The 23,984-nt window shown below is 47.7% G+C and overlaps 1 protein-coding gene across 1 annotated transcript in view; it reads left to right on the forward strand.

Moving 5' to 3' along the window:
* LOC119174058 (putative acyl-CoA synthetase YngI) overlaps positions 1–23,984 on the forward strand; it is a 584,783-nt gene that overhangs the window by 174,861 nt on the left and 385,938 nt on the right. The window contains exon 8 of the mRNA XM_037424838.2: positions 23,080–23,188. Within this exon, the coding sequence (XP_037280735.2) occupies positions 23,080–23,188 (109 nt within the window). The remainder of the gene's footprint in view (positions 1–23,079; positions 23,189–23,984) is intronic.

The raw sequence follows: 23,984 nt of genomic DNA on the forward strand, positions 1-23,984 counted from the left end.
GGAAGCTGCGTCTCGTGCAGCGGTCCAGAATGAGTTCAGCGGTCGCACTAGCGAGTTCAAAATTGCCTACAGAACCCATCATAATCTCAGATGGAAATGAAAATGTTGCCCTAGAAACTCAGCCTACAATGTTTCAGCCTGAAATGTTTATTGTTCTCATTCAGGCCAGAAGCAATGATGACACGTTCATCGATTTAGCAAGATTCGGCGACTTATAGAAGTTACCAAGCGTCACGCTCATGGTTTTACGCTTTCTTGAAAAGTGCCGACATCGGAAAAAAAGCGCTCAAGGCAGAATTTATGCAGCATAAATGAAGAACGTTGAAGAATTATGGATCCGTCGAGTGCAGAAAAATGCGTTCAAAGAAGATATTTGCCAATTGTCACGCCGGAAAGTGGCTAACGAGAATCGTGTGCTGAGAGTTTTACATCCATTAATTGTTCCCAAAGGAGAACTTCGCGTTGGCGGAAGACTTCAAGAGGTGGACGGCACTTACGAAAAGAAGCCACCCGTTATTCTGCCATGTAAACATAAGTTGAGCGATTATTTGTGGCAGACGCACATTGCCGTCTTTTACATGGTAATGTGTCAAGCACAACAATACAAGCGCGACAAAGATTTCAGGTGATTTAAGCAAGACAAGAGGCCAAAAAAGTAATGCTGTCCTGTTTTTGTGCAAAAGCTACAGTGCGAAATCTGCTGATGTCAAGTATGCGCCTACACCCGTAGACAGAATAAAAATGTATCTACCGTTTGAAGTGGTAGGCGTATATTTTGCAGGCCCGCTTTATGTCAAGCAAAAGAAGCCGGTGTCTGCAACCACGAAGTCATTCATAGAGCATTTGCCTTGTGCGAGTACCATAGCGGTACATTTTGAACTGACAAGTGGCGTGTCATCAGTGATTTTTCTCCTTGTATTTAGCACGTCTATATCACGAAGATGAGTTCCTATTACTATATACTCTGACAACGCCCTGTCATTCACGAAGGTGTCGAGAGACTTGCAAGACATCTGGAGCGTCATAAATGGATCTCCCTTCGCCAATTTCCTTGCATCTGATCGCGTCGAGTGGAAGTTAGTTGCACCTAGTGTATCGTGGTGGGAGTATGGCGGCAGAGGTCGCTACGGTCAGTGAAGTGAGCACTTTTCAAGACTCTCGGAAAGTAAACGCCTGATAGCGAACAGTAACAACAACGCTGGCAGAAGTGGAAGCCGTGAATAATTCGAGGTCACTGACATATATGTATGCGGACACAAGAGAACCTACTCCGACTTGTCAAGCCAATGTTTTAGTTGGAAAACTTTTATTGACAAAAACAGTTGACCACAGCAAAGAGTACCAGAAACAGAATTTTCAGACAAGCCAGGACGACCTACCTAGAAGATTATGGTACAGGAGCAAGCTGCTCAAGCACCTGTGGCTTCGTTGGAGGAAGAAATATCTGATTGAGCTTCTTTCGATTCATCACTACCCAACAGCGTCAGATAAAGGTTTAAAGGTGCATGACATAGTGATCGCTGAGGAACCGAATACCTCATGATGTGTTTGGCTTCTTGAAAAAATAACGGAGGTATTTCCTGGACGAGATAGACTGGTACAAGCCCGCTGAGTTCAAACTCAAGGCGGGAAAATGACTAAGCCCGTGCAGACACTATACCCACTAGAGATATCATCAGTTTCAGCTGGTCGGGAGAATGTAGGAAAAGAAGTTATTTAATAAAAAATGGGAGCTCAATAGGAGAGAAGACGACGACGAAGTTCGAGTGCGCCTTCTGTGTCTGAGTCAGTTTCTCACGTTGTTACAACCCATAGTCATGCCATATATTTGCCACGACACCTCAGACACAGCCATGGAATGCAATTTCGGAGCTAACTTACGCAAGTACAATTACCAGCTGGCAGACCATCAAGCTGTGCCTCAACAGTGCTGTGAGAAAGTCATTACTCTGCTTATATGATCAGATCAATAACGAAAGATTGTGAGTGCAAGCACCATACGCAGAAGGGAAGTGCAAAGATTGGTCGCGGTCAATACCACTCTCAGATGGACACTCGAAGGCGCTGTTGGGAACACGAGCATCATGAACGGGACACCCGGAGTGATGACCTGCATTCTGTGACTCGAAGCAAATGCAGCTGAAGCATTAGACCAAAACGTACGGGAGTCTCTTCTAACGTTGGAGTCTACTGAAATCGCACCAAATGAAGCAGCTTGAAGGCATGCTGACGCCTTGTCTGTTTTGCAGAGTGACATCGGAAAGAATAAAACACAGTACCAAATAGCCATGCCACGTAAATACCAGGATATAGAGCTATTGGAAGATCCAGGTTCCGCTCGAGGTTCGACCAAGCCGTGTACGAAATGCTAAAACGTCTGCCCTGTGAAACTCAAAATGCCCTCCTTTCTCTGTAAAACGCTGTTTGGTTTTCCGAATATATCCCCACTGAAGAGAAATAAGCCATTATCGTTTCGATTCTAAATCAGGGAAACACACATTCTTAGTCCCCAATTACAGGTCTATCGAACTTGACAGCTGTCTGTGCATGTCTTCGAAAAGACTTTGATATGTGGGGCTTAACATCCCAAAACACCATATGATTATGAGAGACGCCGTAATGAAGGGCTCCGGAAATTCGGTTACCAGGGTTTCATTAACGTGCCCCCTTCTCTGAGTGCCTGAGCGTACAGCATTTTCGCCTGCATCAAAAATGCAGCCGCAGCAGCTGGGATTCAACCCCGCCACCTGCGGGTCAGCAGTCGAGTACTTTAGGTACTAGACCAACGCTGCGGGGCACTTTTAGAAAAGATAATGAATAGAATACTGATACACTTTCTTGAAACAAACAGAGTACTTGAGTCACAGAAGTGCGAGTTTAGAGAAGAAAAATCTATCACGGACCACCTTATTTGTATCGAGGCGGAAATACTTCTTGCTTTTGTTATACTAGACAGAAAGAAAATAACTAGTTATGTTCTTTATGTCTTCCTGGACATGAAGAAGGCCTGCGACACCACGTGGCGCTTCGGTGTACTCAGAGACTTCGCACATTTAGGAGTGCAGCAAGGAGGTGTATTGGGTTGTACAAATATTATAATGAAAATTATTTCCTTGCGCATGTTCATCCCAAGAAATATGTTCTGTAGAAGACATGTGGATGACGTAAAAACCAGATATAAATCATGCAGCCTTTCAACAGCGAACGGCAGGTTCAGTTGGGTTTGAACATGCTTTTGAAATGGGCAGATCAAAACGAATATAATCTGAATCCCCAGAAAAGCACTTTGTGCTATTCTCCACAAAGAGAGGCATTATCCTGATTCGAACATTCACCTGCATAGTCAGTGCCTGTCTGGTAAAGTGAGCATACGTTCCCAGGCCTAATAGTAAACACTAAACTAATATTCATACAAGATATTATGTACATGAAAAAGAAGTGCTTGAAAACCCTGAATAATTTGAATATACTGTCACGTACTTCAAGGGGTAATGAGAAGAAGTGTCTCATGAATCTGCAGAAAAACGTTATATGTACGCTCGTAGATTACGTAGCAATATTGTATCAGTCTGCAACACCAACTACCCTAAAGATGCTTGACCTTGTACACTATCTTGGAATTTGTTTTTCTAGGGATGCTTTTTGAATTAGCCCGTAGAAAGCCTGTACGTTGTCTCGAACTAGTGGTCACAACATTTCCAAAGATCCTACCTATCTATTTTATACTTCCTGAAACTAACGCGAACAATGAACACCCAGTACACTTCATGATCAATGACTTGTTCAGTTCTGTTCTATTTGAAAAACGTCCTGACATGAGACAGCCCTGTGCACTTCGTGTGATGAGTCTAGCCGAAGAAATGGGTGTGCCAATTGGTGAACACCCTTTGGCTGCTCCCACTGTATATGTACTGCCATAGCAGTAACACCTCATATATTGTGATATGTCCTCGTTGAAGTCACTAAAAGCGCACCTATGGCACTTATTTATACACACTTCCTTGAATTTCAACATAAATATTTTTGTCCGAATTTCTTCACCGATTTTCAGAAACTCGCACTCAGTGCCCTAGGTGGTGGTTGTTTCATCTTTTTCAGATGTAGGTATTCTGAATACCAATAAGAACATGTTCGATGCAGAGTCACGCGATGTTATCGGCCAAAAACATATAAAAGAACGGGAACTGTCAAAATTTGTTATATATACTGATTCTCTAAGCGTGGTAACAGACCTGCAATCCTTTGAAAGAGCACACAAATCCTATCCTTGTCTCTGTATATTCCTTTCTATGCACGATCTGTGCACACCAAATGCACATCAATAGTCTTTTGTTGCCTCCTGGGTGTCATGACATCCCGAGATTCGAGGACACCTGTTAGCGTATCAGCTGGCAGTTCCCGTCATGAGAATGCCACCGTTCATTCACTTATAGCTGTCCTTGCACCTGACCTCAAACCATTCAGTAAACGAAAGCTCAGTAAAATTATGCAGCATTTATGCTATAGGCGTACAAGAAATAAACTTTACCTCATCGAGCCACATAACGTGAATTGGCCACCAATATCTAAGTCACGCTGTTAACACTTACTACATTAAAAATAGGGCATACACACAGCACACACTCACATCTTTTAATCGGTGGTGATCTACCTCTCTGTATAACGTGCTGTGAACCCCTCGCGGTGCGTCATGTTTGAACGCAGTGCAGTGAACTTGATGTAATTAGAAGAAAACACTTTATTTTCGTTCCCCTTCCCGCCATGAAATTCCCATGCACGCGTCGATGTTTCTAGGTATAGCACCATTTCTTAGTTATCAATCATTGTTCCCGTTTTTAAAGGAAGTAAAATGTTTTCATGTCATATTTTCAGGTATCTCTGCAGCACAACCTCTCTGAGAAGAGGTCGCTACTGCGATGACTACACTCCATTAAGCACTTGCCTCACAGCCTTTCGATACAACGGCTTAGACAGTCGAGACACTTCTGCTATTGCCATACATGTCCACCATGGTTCTATTACCACAAGCTGTCGCCATTCATTTACACTAGCCACATTTTTATGACTTCTATGTTTTTACCCATTTTATCGCGAGGAATATTCAGGCCCCTATAGACTCCGTGCAGTGAGACTGACGCGCCGCCGTGCGGTCGTCAGAGAAGACAAATGTTGAGGGCCCGAGCAGAACGAAACACTCCCCCAACGTTCACTAGCTCGTTGTTTATCTTAGTCATGAACTGCTGCTTAGTAAATTATACCAAAAAGCACACGACGTGTCGTGCGAGACAACGTTTCAGAGTTTCTCGACTTGTTCCTGCTTTATTGGGCTGTGAAATAAATGGATCACGGCTGTGGATCGTAAAAAGTGTTTAGTTCCCATTTCTTCTTCCGTCTCGCATGCTGCCGATACGTGCTTGAATTGGTCTGAGAGACCCTCTGCAGGTGCGATGATCTGCCATAAAGATGGTAAGAAAAGAAATGCATGCAAGAAATCTTATTTGAGATCAAGTCGGTTGGGTCGATTTAATAGAACCTAATAGTTAGTACCTTGCCGTCTACCGTTCCAGTTTTGAGGAATGCAAAGCGAGGTCAACTTGTGCTTTTCTGAGCTGATGGGGCCATCAGTGAAGGAGCGAACTAAGTTACATAGCACTCTACCGTAAACACAAGTAGCCACCGAGCAGCGTGTGCGCACTCAATAGGATCGACCTGGTAGAACAGTTGGTTGGTTGCTCCACCGCGGTGGTCTAGAGGCTAAGGTACTCGGCTGCTGACCCGCAAGTCGTGGGATCGAATCCCAGCTGCGGCGGCTGCATTTTGGATAGAGGCGGAAATGTATGCCCGTGAGCTCAGATTTGGGTGCACGTTAAGAACCCCAGGTGGTCAAACTTCCGGAGCCCTCCACTGCGGCGTCTCTCATAATCATGTGGTGGCTTTGGGACCTTAAACCCCACATATCCATCAATCAGTTGGTTGGTTGGTCCTTCTTAAACTAGCGCAAGGCACGATGGGAGATCGGCCATGAAATTCATGGGGCCTTGTTATAAATAAATAAGTTTGTTTAAAAATCTCAAAATCTTTAGCAATAGAATGTTTTCTAAATAACTAATTAGCTTAATTCATAAAAATTTGTAATGTCGTTGAAGAATAAGTTTCCATTACATAACATTAGAATTCAATTCGTTTCGTGTCGCGTAGCAAACCGCATATGGCATTCCAAACGCTCCTGTGTCTAAAACCAAGTGCTGTAGCTCCAAAAGAAATGAACGCCGGAAGTAATGAATTGAATCTCATCTTTCGGATTTAGTTATTTAAAAAGCCTTTTTGGGTGACTGTTGAACAATCTGCACGTTAGGGGAAAATTGATGCAGGGCGTAGAGTGTAGCAGAACTATACACGGTAAGAATCGATGCTTTGCGAATGCTGTAGCGACGGATGCGCGTGTCGGTGTTTGTTTCGGAAAGCAACATAAAAACGCAAGAGGTTACAGTGAATGAGAGACACGTGACGGTGGCCAAAGTGGCCGTGTCGTCATCGTCATCGCTTTGTAAGGTGAAGCGAAAGACGGAACAGGGCATGCGCCGTTCTCACTGAACTGAATCTTCTAGCGTTCTCTTTTTCGCCCACGCCTCAAGCTCTTGTCATGAGCTGCGCGAGCAGCGAGGTAAAGACTATGATCATGATGAGCAACGATGATGCCGCGACCATTTGAAGCAAAGCACTTCGTGAGACTCGGTGGCTCAAAATCGCCTTGGCATGACGCCGCAACGAACGAGCACGGCAGTTTTCATGCCTAGTGACCGTGAAGCCATCGATATTTCTAAAAGCTCCGAGTATTTCACAAGTGCGCGGGTAGTGGGCAAGCACCGATAATAATCTTAGTTCGAAAGAATGACGGATTACCGCGATAGTTATGCAGCAAGCCTGATGCATTACGGACATCTGACACACGCGTTTAGCCGTCATTCCTTACGACCGGCAGCAAAGCGATCACTAACGCAAAAAACGTGGCCAATTTCGTGAAGGTTTTCCCATTCATCCATGGTGGCATCGAGGAAGATTGTCCTCCGGCGATATCTTTAAATTCTGCTCGAGGAACGCACCAACCTGCCGGCCACGGGTGCTTGTGCCACCATAGCTATCAAAGCATTGAGACACTGCTTTCTGCTACGACTCTCAATGTTGCGCTCCCGCCACACCACAAGTGGCGCTGCGCGCGCCTTTCAAGGCACTCCTTATAGGTCTCGCACGGAGTGTATACAGCCAATTATCATAATTATTGTTAACATGACCTGGCGCTCTTTGACCGTTGAGTGGCCCTTGCGCCACAAAACACCAAAATTAATCACCAAGACACTGCTAATTTTAGTACCTGAGGGTGCGCTACGTAAAGTAGCGTCAAGAGCTTGCTGATTTTGGGTCCAGCTGGTCGGTTGCGAGAAGCAGCATTGGCATTCCGTACGATCCTTCTGATCAACATCGGAGCCAAGAGTTTGGCAGTGCAGAAGCGCTGCGCGTCAGTGAACGAGAGCAGGGCCAAAGGTCTTCATTAAGCGATTGACTGAATAAAGAAGTGCAGCAACGTGCTGCTTCAGAAGCAGAGCAGCCTGGCCAGTGGACGTGAACGGCAACGACAAGAGCGGAGCACCCAATGCATCAATGCGTTCGTCGCAAGTAGCGTTGGCGACGAGACGGATGCGGCTCTAACTCGCAACGTCACTGGGCGACAAATATTTAGAAGTTGAGGCCTGGTTTGTGTCTTTCGGGGCCCACACCTTTTTTAATGGCAGTAGTTGCGTTCAGGTATTCTCTGGGCGGATTCAGATTGATCTGTAATGCAATGGGACAGTGTTGGAGGATCGGATAGCCCTTGCGAGTTGAAGCTTGAGACTGAAGTGCTAAAACTCAAACTTGAGCTAGAGAAGACGAGGTCATCACGTGCCTTAACAGAGGAGCTGGAAAACTGACAGCAACAGACCATTATTAGATGCTACGAAAAATAGTTTAAAGCAGTCATAGCACCTATGCTTACTAATGATCCTAGTATTCCCGCTTGGTTCAAGAATGCGGACGCTACTTTTGCGGCATTGAGCATGACTGAGGAAATTCCGGGCACAAATATATTACCATTTTTAAGAGACAAAATGCATACGTTCGTTGCCAATCAATGTGAGGCTTGGGGGAATGGCATATTAGGTTTAAAATTGAGAGTGGTAAATCAGCTGCGGATGACTCCGATCGACCGCCGAATGTTTGTGGAAATACGAAGAGAGGCAGGCCAGTCTGAAAGAGAAATAATGGTGCGCCTGGGGACTATCCTCCCTTTGTACCTGAGAAGTAGAGAGGAGGGCTCGTTTCGAGTTCTTCAGGAAATGTTTTTAGCTGACAGGCTAAAGCAGGTCATTCCAAGTGATCTTCGCTCACTGGTAACTCAGCGGGAAGTAAAGGGCTTGTTGAAGCCGAGGGATTTAGTGGAGTTAGACATCAACTTCGAAAAAATCCTCGATAGCAGCAGACAAAGCAGTTACCACAGGGTAGCACCATGAAACTTGAATTGTTATCCGTGGGATAAATTGTTTACTAGTGCAAATTTCAGGCCTAATTCAAGAGCGTGTTTTGGCTGTGCAGAACTGGGTCACTTTACAGAGATTGCGAGCTCTCACGTGACATTTTTGCTAGTATAGCAGAAGTATTATGTGTAGCTCGCCAGTCTGAGCGCTCACTTGAGAGCCGAGTGACACTATCGCGACACTCTTCCGCTATGAGAAACTCACTGGTGAGACATCCACCACTTGAGGTTCTTGTAGGAAATAAACCCTCATTCAGCCGCGTTCACTCAGGGGTGGATGTCATGGCGGTACGCGTGTATGCAGCGTCCGCTGAAATGTTGCGCTAGATTAGTGCCACAATAAGACTTACAGACGCTTTTTTGAAAGTGTTACCATGCGTCTGCTGTATGTATCTCTCAGTCTTCCGACATAGTCAGGAAGCGCTGCTCAGCCTGCGAAACTGCGATGCGCAGTGACTGATCATCTAACTGCGTGTGTGTCCGTATTTCTCACTCCAGCTGATTATGAATGTCTGTGTTATTATGGACAAACACCAATGAATGATATAAAGGAGTACGATACAGGGGTGAACTGCGTTACAGAATATAGTAGATCAGAGTAGTATTCACCGATACGTGCGCTAGAGCATGTGCCTAGAGGTTTTAGCACTAGCGCTAACACCGTACAGCGCACAGTGTAGAAACTGGACCCCCGAACAAGGGAAGCGCGAACAACCAAGTCTGCGTCAGTTTTCGATCAGCCGCAGTTGGAAAGTTGCAATTATTCTGTGGAAGATACTAATGTACACAGCGAGTGGCTTGGTCTGTCGGTAGAAAACATCTCGATGGGGATAAGGAACGCTATAAATCATTTCCCAATGTGCAGAAAAAAGAGTCAAACGCCAAAACAAGTGATGGCAAGTTACTGTATCAGGAGCAATTAGGCGGGAAGCAGTCTCACCAGTAAGTAGTGCACTGTGGCGAAGCTTTAGCGCTCGACAACTCTTGAGGTGGTAACTTCTCAGAAAAGAAAACAAGAAAGCGCGTTAAATGCGACTAACATTGGAGTTCATCGGTGAAAAGTGTGGGTTCTGTGCCTAGCGTATTCACCGTTTAAAAGTACTCAGGACAAAACCATCGAGCATGCGACTCAAGTGAAGTGGAGCCGTAAGATATTTGAAGAATGTAAGTACCGGGTGTGTGGAAAGTAATTTTGTTTTGGGTTGTTTATTTTAGGTTCAAAGCAGTTTTCTTACGTGATAAAAGCTTCTTTTAGTTACTAGTCTAGTTACTAGTTTTAGTTACTAGTCTTCCGCTTTGCTTGAGTGTTAACGAATGGCATGTTACCAACGGGTGGTGACGTTGTGAGAAGCTTTTGGTGCAAAGTCAGTTTTCTAACGGAAACGACAATTCGAGTGTTTCTCACAAAAGGTTCCCGAGCCCTTTGCTGTGTTTTCGCAGATACGTACCTGTAGCGTTTAAGTGTGTTAGAGGCCATTGCGTCAATACCTGGGTTGACAGCAACCGACCCCGGCCAAGCTTTTTGTTTGGCCACGAACACATCGAAAACGGAAATCAGAGCTTGCTTCTCTCATCACGAAGGACCAGTCGCAATCCTCAGTAAGAGGCTGAGTCAGTTGCAACGGGCGACTTTCACGGTTGAATTAGAGGTGTATATGACATAGAAATTATTCATCGCAAAGGCGCGCTGAACATGGTGCTAATGCTGTTTAGCTTTTCGGATGATCCTTGCGCTGCGCTATTTAGTGTGCTGCTTGTTGGGCTGCATTTTAGTGCCAATAGGATGATTTGTCTGTCTAATATGTGTAACGCGTTCGATGTAACAACCGAGGCGACACGCTGCTGAATAAGGAATGACCGACTGGTCGTTTATTCATGATGCTTATATAGCTTCGTGGGCAGCGAGGGGAAGAGAGAGACAAGGAAGGAAGTGGCAAGCGGTATCCGCGCACATGTGCCATAGCCCGTTCTGATACATCTTTTTTTCATCCAATTTGGACCCATAGTACCAAGCAAACAAACAGCAAACCAAAGAAACAAGTGAACTAGCTCGTCTGACGAAAGTCTTCTTCGTAGCGCAGGCGATGTGGCTCGGTCCGGGATCTCGTTGACCTGTGAAGTGTTGGCAATTTGGATGAGCCTCCCGTTGATTCTGTTTGCTCGGTTTCTTCAGAAACCCTGGAGCTTTGCGGGTTTGAACAGTGGTCAGCCACTGCTGCGTCACACGTGCCATGTGCCGGTTCCGAGCCTTCGGTGGGTGGTCTTACGCTATTGGGTGGCTCGAAGTCTTCCAGACCACTCTCGTAGCCGTTCTCGTTTTTGCAGCGTTCGTGTGTTGGCAGCAGAGGTTGTCTATTTTGCTTCAATTGCCCTTGACTTTCCGTTTTGACCAGATATGAACGTGGCGCCACCTCCTTAAGTACTGTTGCTTTGCGGGACCAGTTCCCATTCTTGATCCGAACAACATTGCCTGCATCAAGGGGCGATAATGGCTTACCCTGCAGTGATTGCCGATGTTTCAATACAGGGCACTTTCTATCGGCGTTAAACTCAGGGACCGTTGACCAAAGACGATGAGCCTGCAGCAACTCTCCGGGCGACCGTCCATCTTCTAAGGGGGAAGATCGATAAGCCAAAATGCGCAGCCAGAAATCCTCACGGCCCTCCGTAGTTTTTTTGAAAATTCGCTTCACAATCTGTACGCCCTTTTCGGATAAGCCGTTTGAGCGGGGGAAACTTGGGCTACATGTTATATGTTCGAAGTCGAACCGTTTGCAAATGGAGCAAATTCACTCGAAGAAAATTGGGGCTTATTGTCGGTGCATACTTGCGCAGAAATGCCCTAGCGAGAGAATATGGCGGTTATCTTAGAAATAGTTTCCGCTGCTGTTGTTCTCACCAGTTTTTCAACATCTGGGATGTTCGACTGGTCGTCATACAACACGACGTAGGAGCCCCAGCAAACTGAAACAAGTCAACTCCGACCCGATACCACGGTCGTTTCAATGTAGGCCGTGATAGAAGGGCTTTCTCGGCTGGCTGTAGGCGTATTTTTGACACACCTGGCATGTTCGTACTAGGTTCTCAATGTAACTGCCTAGTCCTGGCCAAAAAGCTAGCCTGCGTGCCCTGGCCTTGCATTTGTTCTGTCCCATGTGGCCCTCGTGTATCCACCACAGAATTTCTGATCTCATACTTTTCGACACGACGATCTTGCTCCCCTTTAGCTGTACGCCGTCCACTGCCGATAACTTCGATGTGAATGGCTTTAGTTCCCCTTGAATTGTCGCACCTGCTTTTAGTTGCTCTAACACGCTCCCTAAATACGGGTCGACATGGGTATCTTCTTGAAGTCGTTGCCTTGTTCGTCTGCTTACCAGACTTGAAACCATCCGAATTGCGTGGACCTCCATGTCTTCCGCTTCATCAGCGGCCCCAGGCAGCGTGGCAGTACGGGACAGCATGTCTGCGAGCACCAGGTCTTTCCCAGGGATGAACTGCAAGACATAGTCGTATTTGAAAAGACGGATGAAAAATCGTTGCAGTCTTGGTGGCATGTCTGCAACACTTTTTTGGGCGATGGCAACCAGAGGCCTGCCAGCGCTTCCTTTTCAATTTGAGCATAGAGTGTTTCACTCTCGCTCAGAACCCGCGATGCGTATGTGACTGGGCGCCAGTCGTTTCTGTGTTTTTGCAGCAAGGTGGCACCAATCCCGCTTTTAGAGGCGTCTGCAGTTATCTTCACTTCTTTTTTTGAATCAAAGAGCGCTAGTATCGGTGGGTTCATCAATGCGTTGCAGATCTGAGCCCACTCGTCCGCGTGTGCTGACGTCCATTCGAACACCACGCTTCCTTCAAAAGGCCCCGAAGTAGTGACGTCCTGTCACTAAGCGAGGGTACATACTTGCGGAAATAATTCACATTGCCCAACATTCTGCGAACTGCCTGTTTATATTTCGGTTGCTGTATAGCGTGTATGCTCTCGATTAAGTCTGGAATGGGACGGACACCGCTCTCGCTGATCACGTCACCAAGAAATGCTATCTGTGTCACACAAAACATACATTTTTGGATGTTAAACGTCATCCCAGCTTGCTCCGCTCGCTTTAGTACGGCTTTCAGCCGTTCATTATGCTGCTCTGTAGGGTCCCCCCGGATTAGTATGTCATCAATGTATACACGCACGTCCGTCAGGCCTTCAAAATTTCTGTTAAAGTCTTCTGGAAGACCTCACTTGCTGAAGAAATTCCAAATGGCATCCGAAAGAACCTGTAGTGACCAAAGGGTGTTGCGAAGGTGCACACTCGTGACGTAGCCTCGTCCAACGGTATCTGATGGAAGCCTGCGTTTGCGTCTAGCCGGGAAAACTACCTTGCGCCAGAGATTTCACTTTCAATGTCCTCTCGAGATGGCATAGGATAATGTTAGCGCTTTACGCTTTTGTTTATAACCCTTGGCTCTATACATAAGCGAAGATGGCCATCCTTTTTCCTTACTACAACTAAAGGGCTTACCCAATCGGTAGGCCCGTCCACTTTCACGATGATAGAGGCCCTTTCCATGCGGTTCAGCTCCTCACGAAGCTGGTTCTTGATCGCCAGCGGTACCCTCGGGGAAGGCTGCACTACCGGAATGGCATCCGGTCGCAGTACCATCTTGTTCTGTCGCTTTACACAGCCAGTTTCGCGAAATGGGTGTGGAAAATCCAGCTGGGGAGCGTCTTCTCTTGAGTCTACCGCATTCACTGTGGGAATCAGTCCGAATTCCTGACATGCCTTGAGACCAATGATGGCACTGCGACCTTTCTTCACAAAAAAAATGCAACGCGACGTTCTTGGCCGTTCAAATTCAGGACTTCCCTTGATACTCCCACGTGCTTGATAATGCTTCCGTTATATGCAGTAAGAACTGCCGTGCTTTTTCATGGCTACACGCCGGAACAAAGACAGAGGTAGTAGGTTGGCTTGTGAGCCAGTATCTACTTTATATTTCAGTTCTTGGCCGCCTATCTTGCCGCGCACTGTCCAATCTGCTCCCACACCATCCGCCACGCCGCACACGCTGATGTTCAAGATATCGAAATTATCATCCGCCTCTTGTGCATCATCCACTTGGTCAACCCGACGCTTTCTGCAAATCGCCGAAAAACGATTCTTTTTCTTGCACACGTATTAAAACTTTCCTTGAGCTGGACATTCTTTTGGAGCATGGAATCTTCCGCACTGACGACATCAAGACTGGTTTTTGCTGGCTTGTTGTGTTCTTCTCGGGTACTCCACTTGCGGGTTTCCTTCGACCACTCTGCATTTTGCTGCGCAGATACTTCGGCTGCTTTGCACATTTTATCAGCTTTCTGCAAAGTAAGGTCCTTCTCGCTTAGCATTCTCAGTCTGAGATTTTTATCGCTGATCCGAAATATCACTTGGTTCCTTATCATGGACGTTCAAGGTCCCCAAAATTGCTGGGTTTCCCTTGCTTCTTGATGTCCCTTAAAAATCTTTCAAATGGTTCTGCCTCCTCTTATACTCGAAGGCGGAACACATGCCATTCATAAACTTCATTGCCTTGCTGGACGCAGTACTCTTCAAACTTTTTGACGAAAGTTCAATATTCTTCTTTGTTCTCACCTTCGGAAAACGCGAAATTGTACACGTTCAGGGCATCGTCACCTGCGGTGCTGAGGAGTACGGCCGCTTTCACAGCTTCGGTTCTTGGCTTTTCTATCGATGTGGCTGTGAGGAAGAGCTTCAAATTTTGTTTAAAGTGCAGCCAGTTTCTTCTTGAGTTTTCGGAAAGCTGCAGCGGTGGTGGGGGCTTGACGACATCCATTCTTCCGCCGAGACAAATCCTTCTGACACCATGTAACGCGTTCGATGTAACGAACCGAGGCGACACGTTGCTGAACAAGGAATGACCAACTGGTCGTTATTCATGACGCTTATATAGCTGCGTGGGCATCGAGAGGAAGGGAGAGACAAGGAAGGAAGTGGCAAGTGGTATCTGCGCGCATGCGCTATAGGTGGTTCTGATAGCCCGTTCGCAGGTACCTGTAGCATTTAAGTGAGTTAGAGGGCATCGCGTCAATTCCTGGGTTGAGAGCAACGAACCCCAGCCAAGCTTTTTGTTTGGCCACGAACACACTGGAAACGGAAATTAGAGCTTGCTCCTCTCATCGCGAAGGACCAGTCGCAATCCTCAGTAAGAGGCTGGGCCAGTTGCAACGGGAGACTTTCACAGTTGAATTAGATGTGTATATGACATAGAAATTATTCATCGCAAAGGCGCGCTGAACATGGCTGCTAATGCTGTTTAGCTTTTCGGATGATCCTTGCGCTGAACTATTTAATGGGCTGCTTGTTGGGTGGCCTGTTTAGTGCCAATAGGATGATTTGTGTGTCTAATATGGTTGTGTGATTTCTTTTTCATCCAACTTTTGAAGTAGTCGTGAATTTAATGGTCGTGCAAAAGCTGGCGTCACACGCTTAAGTGTTATGCGTGGTGTTCAGGGGTTAGAAGAGAGTAACAGTTTCTGCGTGACATGAAACTGTGATGTTTGTCGTATCAGGTTCTCTTTTTTTTTGCTATTGCAGTTGTTGCATTAGGAAATGAATGCCTAACTGATGGAGCTGCTTTAGGTGTATTAGGTGCGTCAGTATGAATAATTTTGTGGATGAAATAGGATTGCGTTTGTAAAATGAGCTCATTATATTTTTTCCTTTGTGCTTGATGCGATCCGTTGAGACTAATATTTGCAAAGCGCTAGGTCCATCACTTTCTTGTAGTGTGTTAGGAGAGGCCTGGAGAGTGCATGGAGTGGGTCTGACGCGTTAGAACAATGATATTGTGGTGTGGTGAATTTAGTAGACAACATACCCCAGGACTCGGCACGGTTCGTGAGCCCTGTTTCAAGCTAATGCAAACCTGTTCGCACTGTTGACTTCATAAAGGTTGCGTCTCTGTTGTTGTCCGTAGCGAGATTATTTTCTTTCGGATGGTCATGTTGAGTAGTATGTAAATGTATTTCTGTGTATCTGTACAGTATGACCCGAAAGTCTACCCTTTGAGATTAAAGTAAGAATTAATTCATGCATGTGCGAGCGTGAACCGAGAGGAAGTCCATTTTATGAGCGAACACACACACACCGACACACACACATACATATAAATATATATATATATATATATATATATATATATATATATATATATATATATATATATATATATATATATATATATATATATATATATATATATATATATATATATATATATATATATATATATATATATATATATATATATATATATTGTGAAGAAGAAAACGCATCGCTGGCAAACAACATCGCCACCGCTTGGGTACTGGGTGCTTGGCTTCGCTCGCTCGACTCGTGCTGATCATCGCCAGCATCTGCTCGACCGTTGCTCTTGCCCGATCGTGTTTCATCGTAGGACCACCGTCGCAACAGTCGCCAATAAACCTTTTTTTCAATTGGTGGAGGGTGCTGACGTTCCCCGTCACCTGAACCTGGGTGCTGCCATTCGCCGTCACCTCAACCTGGAGCTGCGCAACCGAACGCTACCTACCATCATGGCTACCAACAATGCGCAACCTGGCTCTTCCACTCCATCCCCCAGCAACCCCGGCGTTCTTTGTTTGCAAGAGCCCAAAGTCTTTAGCGGAGCTGATGAGACTGACGTGGAAGACTGGTTCGCTAACTACGAACTGGTGAGCGCAAACAACAAGTGGGATGACGCGGACAAATTGACTAACGTCATCTTCTACCTCACTGACGTGGCCGAAATGTGGTTTAACAACCACAAAAATGACATTACGACGTGGTCCATCTTCAAAACGTTGTTTGCTGATGTTTTTGGCCGACCCGCTGTCCGCAAGTCCAGAGCCGAACAACGCTTGCGGACTCGCGCACTAAAACCAACGGAATCTTTCACAAGCTACATTGAAGACATCATTGGACTTTGCAACCGACTGAACACCACCATGCCCGAGTCGGAAAGATTCAACACATCCTCAAAGGGATAAATGACGGTGCATATCAGCTGCTCCTCGCCCGTAATCCTGCCACCGTCGCGGAACTTGTTACTTTGTGTCAAAGTTTCGACGAGTTGAACAAGCAGCGCGCCCTGACTCGGCCATTTTCCTCACACGCCGACTCGCTCTCCAGTCTCACTTCCGTTTCCGACTACGCACCAACCCTGCTAGAGATTAAAGACTTCGTGCGTGAAGAAGTAGCTCGGCAACTGTCGTTGATTCCCTTTACGCAGCAGCCGCCGTCCTCTCGTCTGCCCTCACCACTCCGTGACGTTATTGCCGAAGAGGTAGCTCAGGCTGTTCCCGTCGCTGCCCACCAGCAGCCTGTAGCCGTGACTGTTCCCCATGCGCCGGCTATGCAGCCCGTGGCCGCGCCTCTTACTTATGCCCAGGTGGTACGCAGCAGACCCCGCCAGCAGCTTTTGCCACCCATGCCTGCAGTTGCTCCCCACTCTACCCCTCTTTCGACACCTTGGGCTGCACCGCGAGCCAGCAATTCCTGGCGCACTGCTGACAATCGACCGATCTGCTACGCCTGCGGTACTCCAGGACACGTGGCATGATATTGTCGTCGTCGTTTCCAATCTCAACACAACGCTACTTGGCCGTTACCGTATGACCCGCTGCCCACGCACCTACCTGCTCCCTATCCTTCACCGCAGTATGACTACACTTATCTTCCCGGATCTCAGTTGCCCCAGCGCCCAGCTCCGACTCACTCTTCCCGCTCACCGTCTCCTCGCAGGCGATCACTGTCCCCAATGCGTCCCCGATCCGCTTCCTCCAACCGCGAAAACTGAACACCGCAGTTCCAGAGGCAAGAACTGCGCCGTTATCGAAATGCCCAAGTCCTCGCACTTCACCTGCTAACGTCGTCGCCATATCTGTCGATGGTGTTTCTACCTTTGCCCTCATCGACACAGGTGCTGTCGTTTCTGTTATAGCCGCCCAGCTCTGCCGCTCCCTACGCAAAGTGACCACGCCGCTCTCTGGACTATCGCTTCGTACGGCTAGCGCACAGCCAGTCAGACCTCTCGGCACCTGTACAGCCCGCATTTTCATCCAAGGCTCTATGTACGTTGTCGAGTTCATCATGCTTTCGGTGTGCTCGCATGACGTTATCCTCGGGTGGGACTTCCTGTCACAACATCATGCCGTCATCGACTGCGCACGCGCTGAAGTTCAATTTTCGTACCTGTCTGACGAACCTTTGCACGAAACTCTTGAGCGGTCTCCAAAACTCGTCGTACGTGAAGACACTGAAATTCCGCCAGCCTCTCTTGCCGTTGTCCCTGTTTGCTGCAATGACCATAACGACGCTACAGTAATGTTTACACCTTCCGACATTTTCATGAGCCGCAGAGCCGTTTCCTTGCCTTTCGCTACACTCGACGTCACTGCGGGCCGAAGCAATATTTTCGTCCACAACCCCCTTTCTGCACCGCTTACGCTACTTGCCGGCGAATGTCTCGGTCGAGTGGAGTACCTCGATTCCTCTTTATTCCTTAACATGCCAGACGAATCGTGCAGTAGTGCCTCGACCGAACTTCATGCCCTTTCCCCACTGGAATGCTCATCGAGTGACACCTTCTCGAGTTTCATCGCCGACACCTTAAGTGCCCATGAACGCGCCGAGCTTCTTAATCTTCTCCAGCACTTCGCGAATTCATTCGACGTTTCTCAGCCGCAATTGGGTCGGACTTCCGCAGTGCACCACTACATTGACACCGGTTCGCACCAGCCATTGCGTCAAAGACCGTACCGTGTCTCTGCTGCAGAACGTCACGTCATCAACGACCAGGTCGAAGAGATGCTACGCCGTCGCGTTATACAACCATCGCACAGTCCTTGGGCATTTCTTGTCGTTCTAGTTCGAAAGAAGGATGGATCGATTTGATTTTGCGTCGACTACCGGCGAATAAACAAGGTGACGCGGAAAGACGTCTATCCATTACCGCGCATCGACGACGCCCTTGACAGCCTCCAAGGAGCCGAATTCTTCTCCTCCTTAGACTTACGATCTGGATACTGGCAGGTTCCTATGGCAGAAGCTGATCGCCAGAAAACTGCGTTCATTACACCAGATGGCCTGTACGAATTTAACGTAATGCCATTTGGGCTTTGTAATGCTCCTGCCACGTTTGAACGACTCATGGACAGCACACTGCGTGGACTGAAGTGGTCTGTGTGTCTATGCTACCTCGACGACATTGTCGTTTTCTCTCCCGATTTTCCTACACATCTGCGTCGGCTCCAACTGGTGCTGACGTGTTTAACCAACGCTGGGCTCCAACTGAACCTTAAAAAGTGCCGCTTCGCCGCGCGAGAGCTGTCCATCTTAGAGCACATCGTGTCTAAGGATGGTGTTCGACCCGACCCTGCAAAACTGCGAGCAGTCGCTGAGTTCCCGAAACCTACTACACTGAAAGAATTACGCAGTTTTGTCGGACTATGCTCGTACTTCCGGCGCTTCGTGCGAAATTTTGCGTCGATCATGTCACCACTTACCAACCTCCTACGCGGTGATGCAGACCTTTCATCCTGGTCTTCTGACTGCGACGTCGCGTTTGCCACGCTCCGTAGTCTGCTAACATCTCCTCCGATTCTTGGGCATTTCGACCCAACAGCTGCAACGGAAGTTCACACAGACGCTAGTGGGGTAGGTCTAGGCGCCGTCCTCGCCCAACGCAAGCCGGGCTACTCCGAATACGTCGTCGCTTATGCGAGTCGCACACTTACTAAAGCTGAGGCCAATTACAGCGTCACTGAAAAAGAGTGCTTGGCGCTAATGTGGGCGCTTCGCAAGTTCCGCCCTTATTTGTACGGTCGCCCATTCGACCTCATAACGGACCACCATGCACTTTGTTGGCTCGCCACATTGAAAGATCCTTCTGGCCGCCTAGCTCGGTGGGCACTGCAAATCCAGGAGTACGACATTCGTGTCATCTATCGCAGCGGACGCAAGCATTCTGACGCCGACGCCCTGTCGCGTTCGCCTTTACCTCCCGACTCGGCCTGCGAAACCACTGGTACCAACTCCGTCGCATCTCTCGACCTCGACTCCTTTACCAGTGAACAACACAAGGACCCGTGGATCGCTTCCCTTTTTAACTGTCTCTCTGGATCGTCAACCACTGCGGTACCACGATCTCTCCGACGTCAAGCTGCTCATTTCGCCATTCGTGATCGGCTGCTACACCGACGCAACTACGCCCCCGAAGGTCGTAAGTGGCTCTTGGTTGTCCCGCGCAGCTTGCGATCACAAATCTGCGCCTCCTTTCACGACGATCCCCAATGTGGTCATGCCGGAGTTTTCAAAACTTACGAACGAATTCGCCATCGCTTCTACTGGCGCGGAATGTATAATTTCGTTCAAAAATTCGTTATGGGCTGCCCTGACTGTCAACGCCGCAAATCACCGCCTTTCCACTCGTCCGGTGCGCTTCAACCGCTTCCGTGCCCTGCCAAACCTTTCGATCGGATCGGAATTGATCTCTATGGCCCTCTACCGACAACATCAGATGAAAATCGGTGGATCATAGTCGCTGTGGACCATTTAACACGCTACGCTGAGACCTCCGCCCTTCCAAGTGCCACTGCGCGGGACGTAGCATCCTTCATCCTTCATCGCTTCATACTACGACATGGTGCACCTCGAGAGCTACTAAGCGACCGAGGTCGAGCCTTCCTATCAGAAGTCGTCACGTCTCTGCTTTCTGAATGCCATGTTGTTCATCGCAAGACCACTGCATACCACCCGCAAACTAACGGGCTCACGGAAAGATTTAACCGCACCCTTGGCGATATGCTCGCCATGTATGTGACATCCGATCATACTAACTGGGATCGCATTCTTCCATTCATCACGTTCGCATATAACACCGCGGCACAGTCTACCACTGGATTTTCACCTTTCTTTCTTCTTTATGGACGCGAACCATTTCACACCATCGACACTCTCCTTCCATACCATCCTGACGCATCCGATTGCCCATCTGTGTCCGAAGCTGCCCGTAATGCCGAAGAGTGCCGTGAACTCGCACGCACCTTTACGTCACAAGAACAACAGCGCCAGAAAGAAAACAACGCCGACTCTTCACAAAGCCCCAGCTATTCCCCGCGATCATTTGTATGGCTGGCTGTTCCTTACCAAACCCCCGGCATATCCTCAAAACTCGTTCCAAAGTACGAGGGCCTATACCGCGATTTGGAGCAAACCTCGCCGGTGAGTTTTCTCATCGAGCCACTTTCCCCATCTGACGACATGCGCTGGCGTGGACGTGACATCGTCCACATCGCCCGCCTTGAGCCATATCATAGCCCTCTGCCTCCAGACTCTTAGGTCGCCACGATGGCTCTTTTTCGGCGGTGGGCAAATTGTGAAGAAGAAAACGCATCGTTGGCAAACAACATCGCCACCGCTTGGGTACTGGGTGCTTAGCTTCGCTCGCTCGACTCGTGCTGATCATCGCCGGCATCTGCTCGACCGTTGCTCTTGCCCGATCGTGTTTCATCGTAGGACCACCGTCGCAACAGTCGCCAATAAACCCGTTTTCAATATATATATATCGTATCGCGTTACGTGTTCATCGAGTAGTCAGTCACACCCTTGAGGGAGGAGGAGTTAGTAGCAAGTATGGAGAGCGGCGTGATGTTGTGTGGCCCAAGCTGGGTGGGTTAAGCTGAGCGCGGAGCGAGTTTCCGACCCGTCAAATAACGACGGTTCCGCGAACTAATCGGTTCCACGAAGAAAAACGTAGAAACCCCGCGCACGAAAAAAAAGGAGAATTCATTGTTCACGCGGATCATGACCAGAGCTGCCAAAGTTGCCCCCATTTTGGGACAAGAAGGGGAAAGCCTTCCCGGAAGCGCGTCTAGCAAGAACCAGGTGAAGCGCGGTTCGTCTGGTTTCAGGTTTACTCATGTGCATCGTTTGAGAATGCTGTAACAATATGGAAAAAGCTTTCGACCCCCTGGCCGACTGAGACATAGTTGTGGTATGTTTATTCACCTTTGCTAACTATACAGCTTTCCGACCACGCATTTAAGATTGTCCCTTTCCTCTCAACACTCCACTATACGGCATCACCGAGTGTTCATTGAAAGACGGGGTGCCTCGTTGTCATATGCACACATTGTCATCGCAAAGGGTCTAACGCAGTGCTCACCGCGTGCTCACCACGTTTATGGCGGCTTGTACGAAGGGACATTTAATGCGCGAGCGGAGGGAGCTCGAGCCTGGTAAACGGCTACCGGTAGACGTCAGGTGATAAACGGGCTAAGATGGAAGAGAGTGTGACGACACGCGTTGGGCAGAGAACCTATCACCTCGCGTGTTTTATTTTAACCTGCGTTTTACCAATGCACTGTCCGTTATGAAACTGCTTTTGCAATTGGTTTTAGTGATGATAGTCGCCCCGTGTGGTTGATTTGTGTGGAGGCCATTTGTTTGACTGAGGGTTGAAAAGAAGATATTTGGATATGACTTGGAAGAGCGGAGGCTTGGGCTTGGACTCATGCAGACGCCTAGTGCTGCAATAAAGCGTCTCTTTACTGGACAACGTCCCCTCCTTCACACTGCCGCCAAGCACTCGGATCATCTGAAGGCACCCATTCCAAGCCTCAAACACCTTCCCTCTTAGCTAGTGTAGAAGCTAGTCGAGGAAGAGAAAATTAACTGACTTGATATGCGAAAAACAAAAACAAAACAAACGTGCTTTTTGTACATGACGTCAGCGAAGACACGTGTACGCATTTATGACTTCTCCCAGAAAAGTATTGTGAAGAGAGAAGTAGGATGTGCCAGAAGAAGCCCTTGAACATTTCTCTTCTTTTCTTCTCTCAGAAAATTGAAGTCTATGAGTTAAGCTCTGCGTGTGTGCCGTCATTTTGTGATTGCGTTGTGTGCACGGAGTAATCAGTGGAGGTCGAAATTTCTCTATATACATTCGTAACAGCGGAAGAAACGCTGACAGGACCATGTTTGCCGGCGATGTAGATGAATTCAAGCACAATGGTTTACCAATAGTGGCACTGTTACTAAGGGTATGTTGTAACACTGCAATAGTTCAAATCGCCTGATATTACCGGAGAATCTGTTTTCTAACTTGATTGATGATGCGCAATAAATGCTTGCTAGTTAAATAGTTTGGTAAAATAAACTAATAGGTATGCTCATACAAAAACATTGAGCAAGTGCTGAGATGAGTTTCTCTCCTTGACCTACTATACTGATGCTGTGCTCCTGAAATATTTTTTGTGCGTATTCTGTCGTAACTACAGCTACCAGTGAATTATGAATTGGCGAGATCAATGATGGTGTTCATATTCGTCATAAGAGCAATTCGCTCGTGCTTAAGGTAAACATATAATCAGCTACACTATTTTATTTTGAGACAATGACACTTAGCTCCTCTGAGAGGGTTGGTCTGTTTACAAGGTATTGTATACCACCCAGGAGCGTGATGGGTTTCTCCGAATTGCTGTCCTTGGGCCAAGGCCACGCGTCGCGGCTGAGCAGTGCAAGTCCTGATCTTCACTCGGCGGCCAGTATGCTCCACTCATCGGTAAGTGGCGCTCGACTGTAGACTGTAGCTAGTCACCTAGTCAGCAGCCAGGTGCAGGTTTCAGAAGGAATGTCGGAACAGGTCATCATCGCCGGTGACTCAAATTTAGTCCGATGCGCAGCGGCAATCAAAGAAAGGGTGAAAGGCGACAAGAGAGTTGCGATAGGGACGTTCCCAGGACAAACGCTGGGGACAGTAATGAGTCAAGCGGGTGAACAACTCGCAGCTAAAGCTAACAATCGTAACCTCGTTGTAATTGCGGGAGGGTTAAATGACGTCCTGAAAAAAGAATCGTCAGGACTAGCGACGACCTTGGCGAAAGGGGTGGATGACATGCGCACCGTGTCCCCCCAGGTGCAAATTGTAGTATGCACAGTACCGGAAGTACCAGTATGCAACGTCAACCTGCAAAGAGCGGTAGTCGACGCAAACAAAGAGATATGGCGAATTAGTCGAGAGAAGGGTTTCGAGGTAGTGGATTTAAACAGGGAAGTGCACAGGTGGGGTGGATTCCAAAGAGACAAGATTCATTTCGATAAGAGGCTTGGACACGAGGTGGGCTGGCGACTGGCAGGACGCGCAGTAGCTTTTTTGGGGGGCTCACGGGCCCTTCGGAGTCCGGGGTAGCTCGTAACAGGGAAAACAACCAGGAGGACGCTTTGACAGGTAGAATTGCGAAAAACCAGAAAAAAGGTAAAAGAAAAAGGAAAAAGGCGCGTGTTGCAATTAGTTAGATAAACATGCAGGGTGGCAGAAAGAAGGCAAAATGGTTAGAGATTGAGGAGCAGTTAAACAA

Source organism: Rhipicephalus microplus, chromosome 5, assembly GCF_043290135.1.
Source record: "Rhipicephalus microplus isolate Deutch F79 chromosome 5, USDA_Rmic, whole genome shotgun sequence".
Lineage (NCBI taxonomy): Eukaryota > Metazoa > Arthropoda > Arachnida > Ixodida > Ixodidae > Rhipicephalus > Rhipicephalus microplus.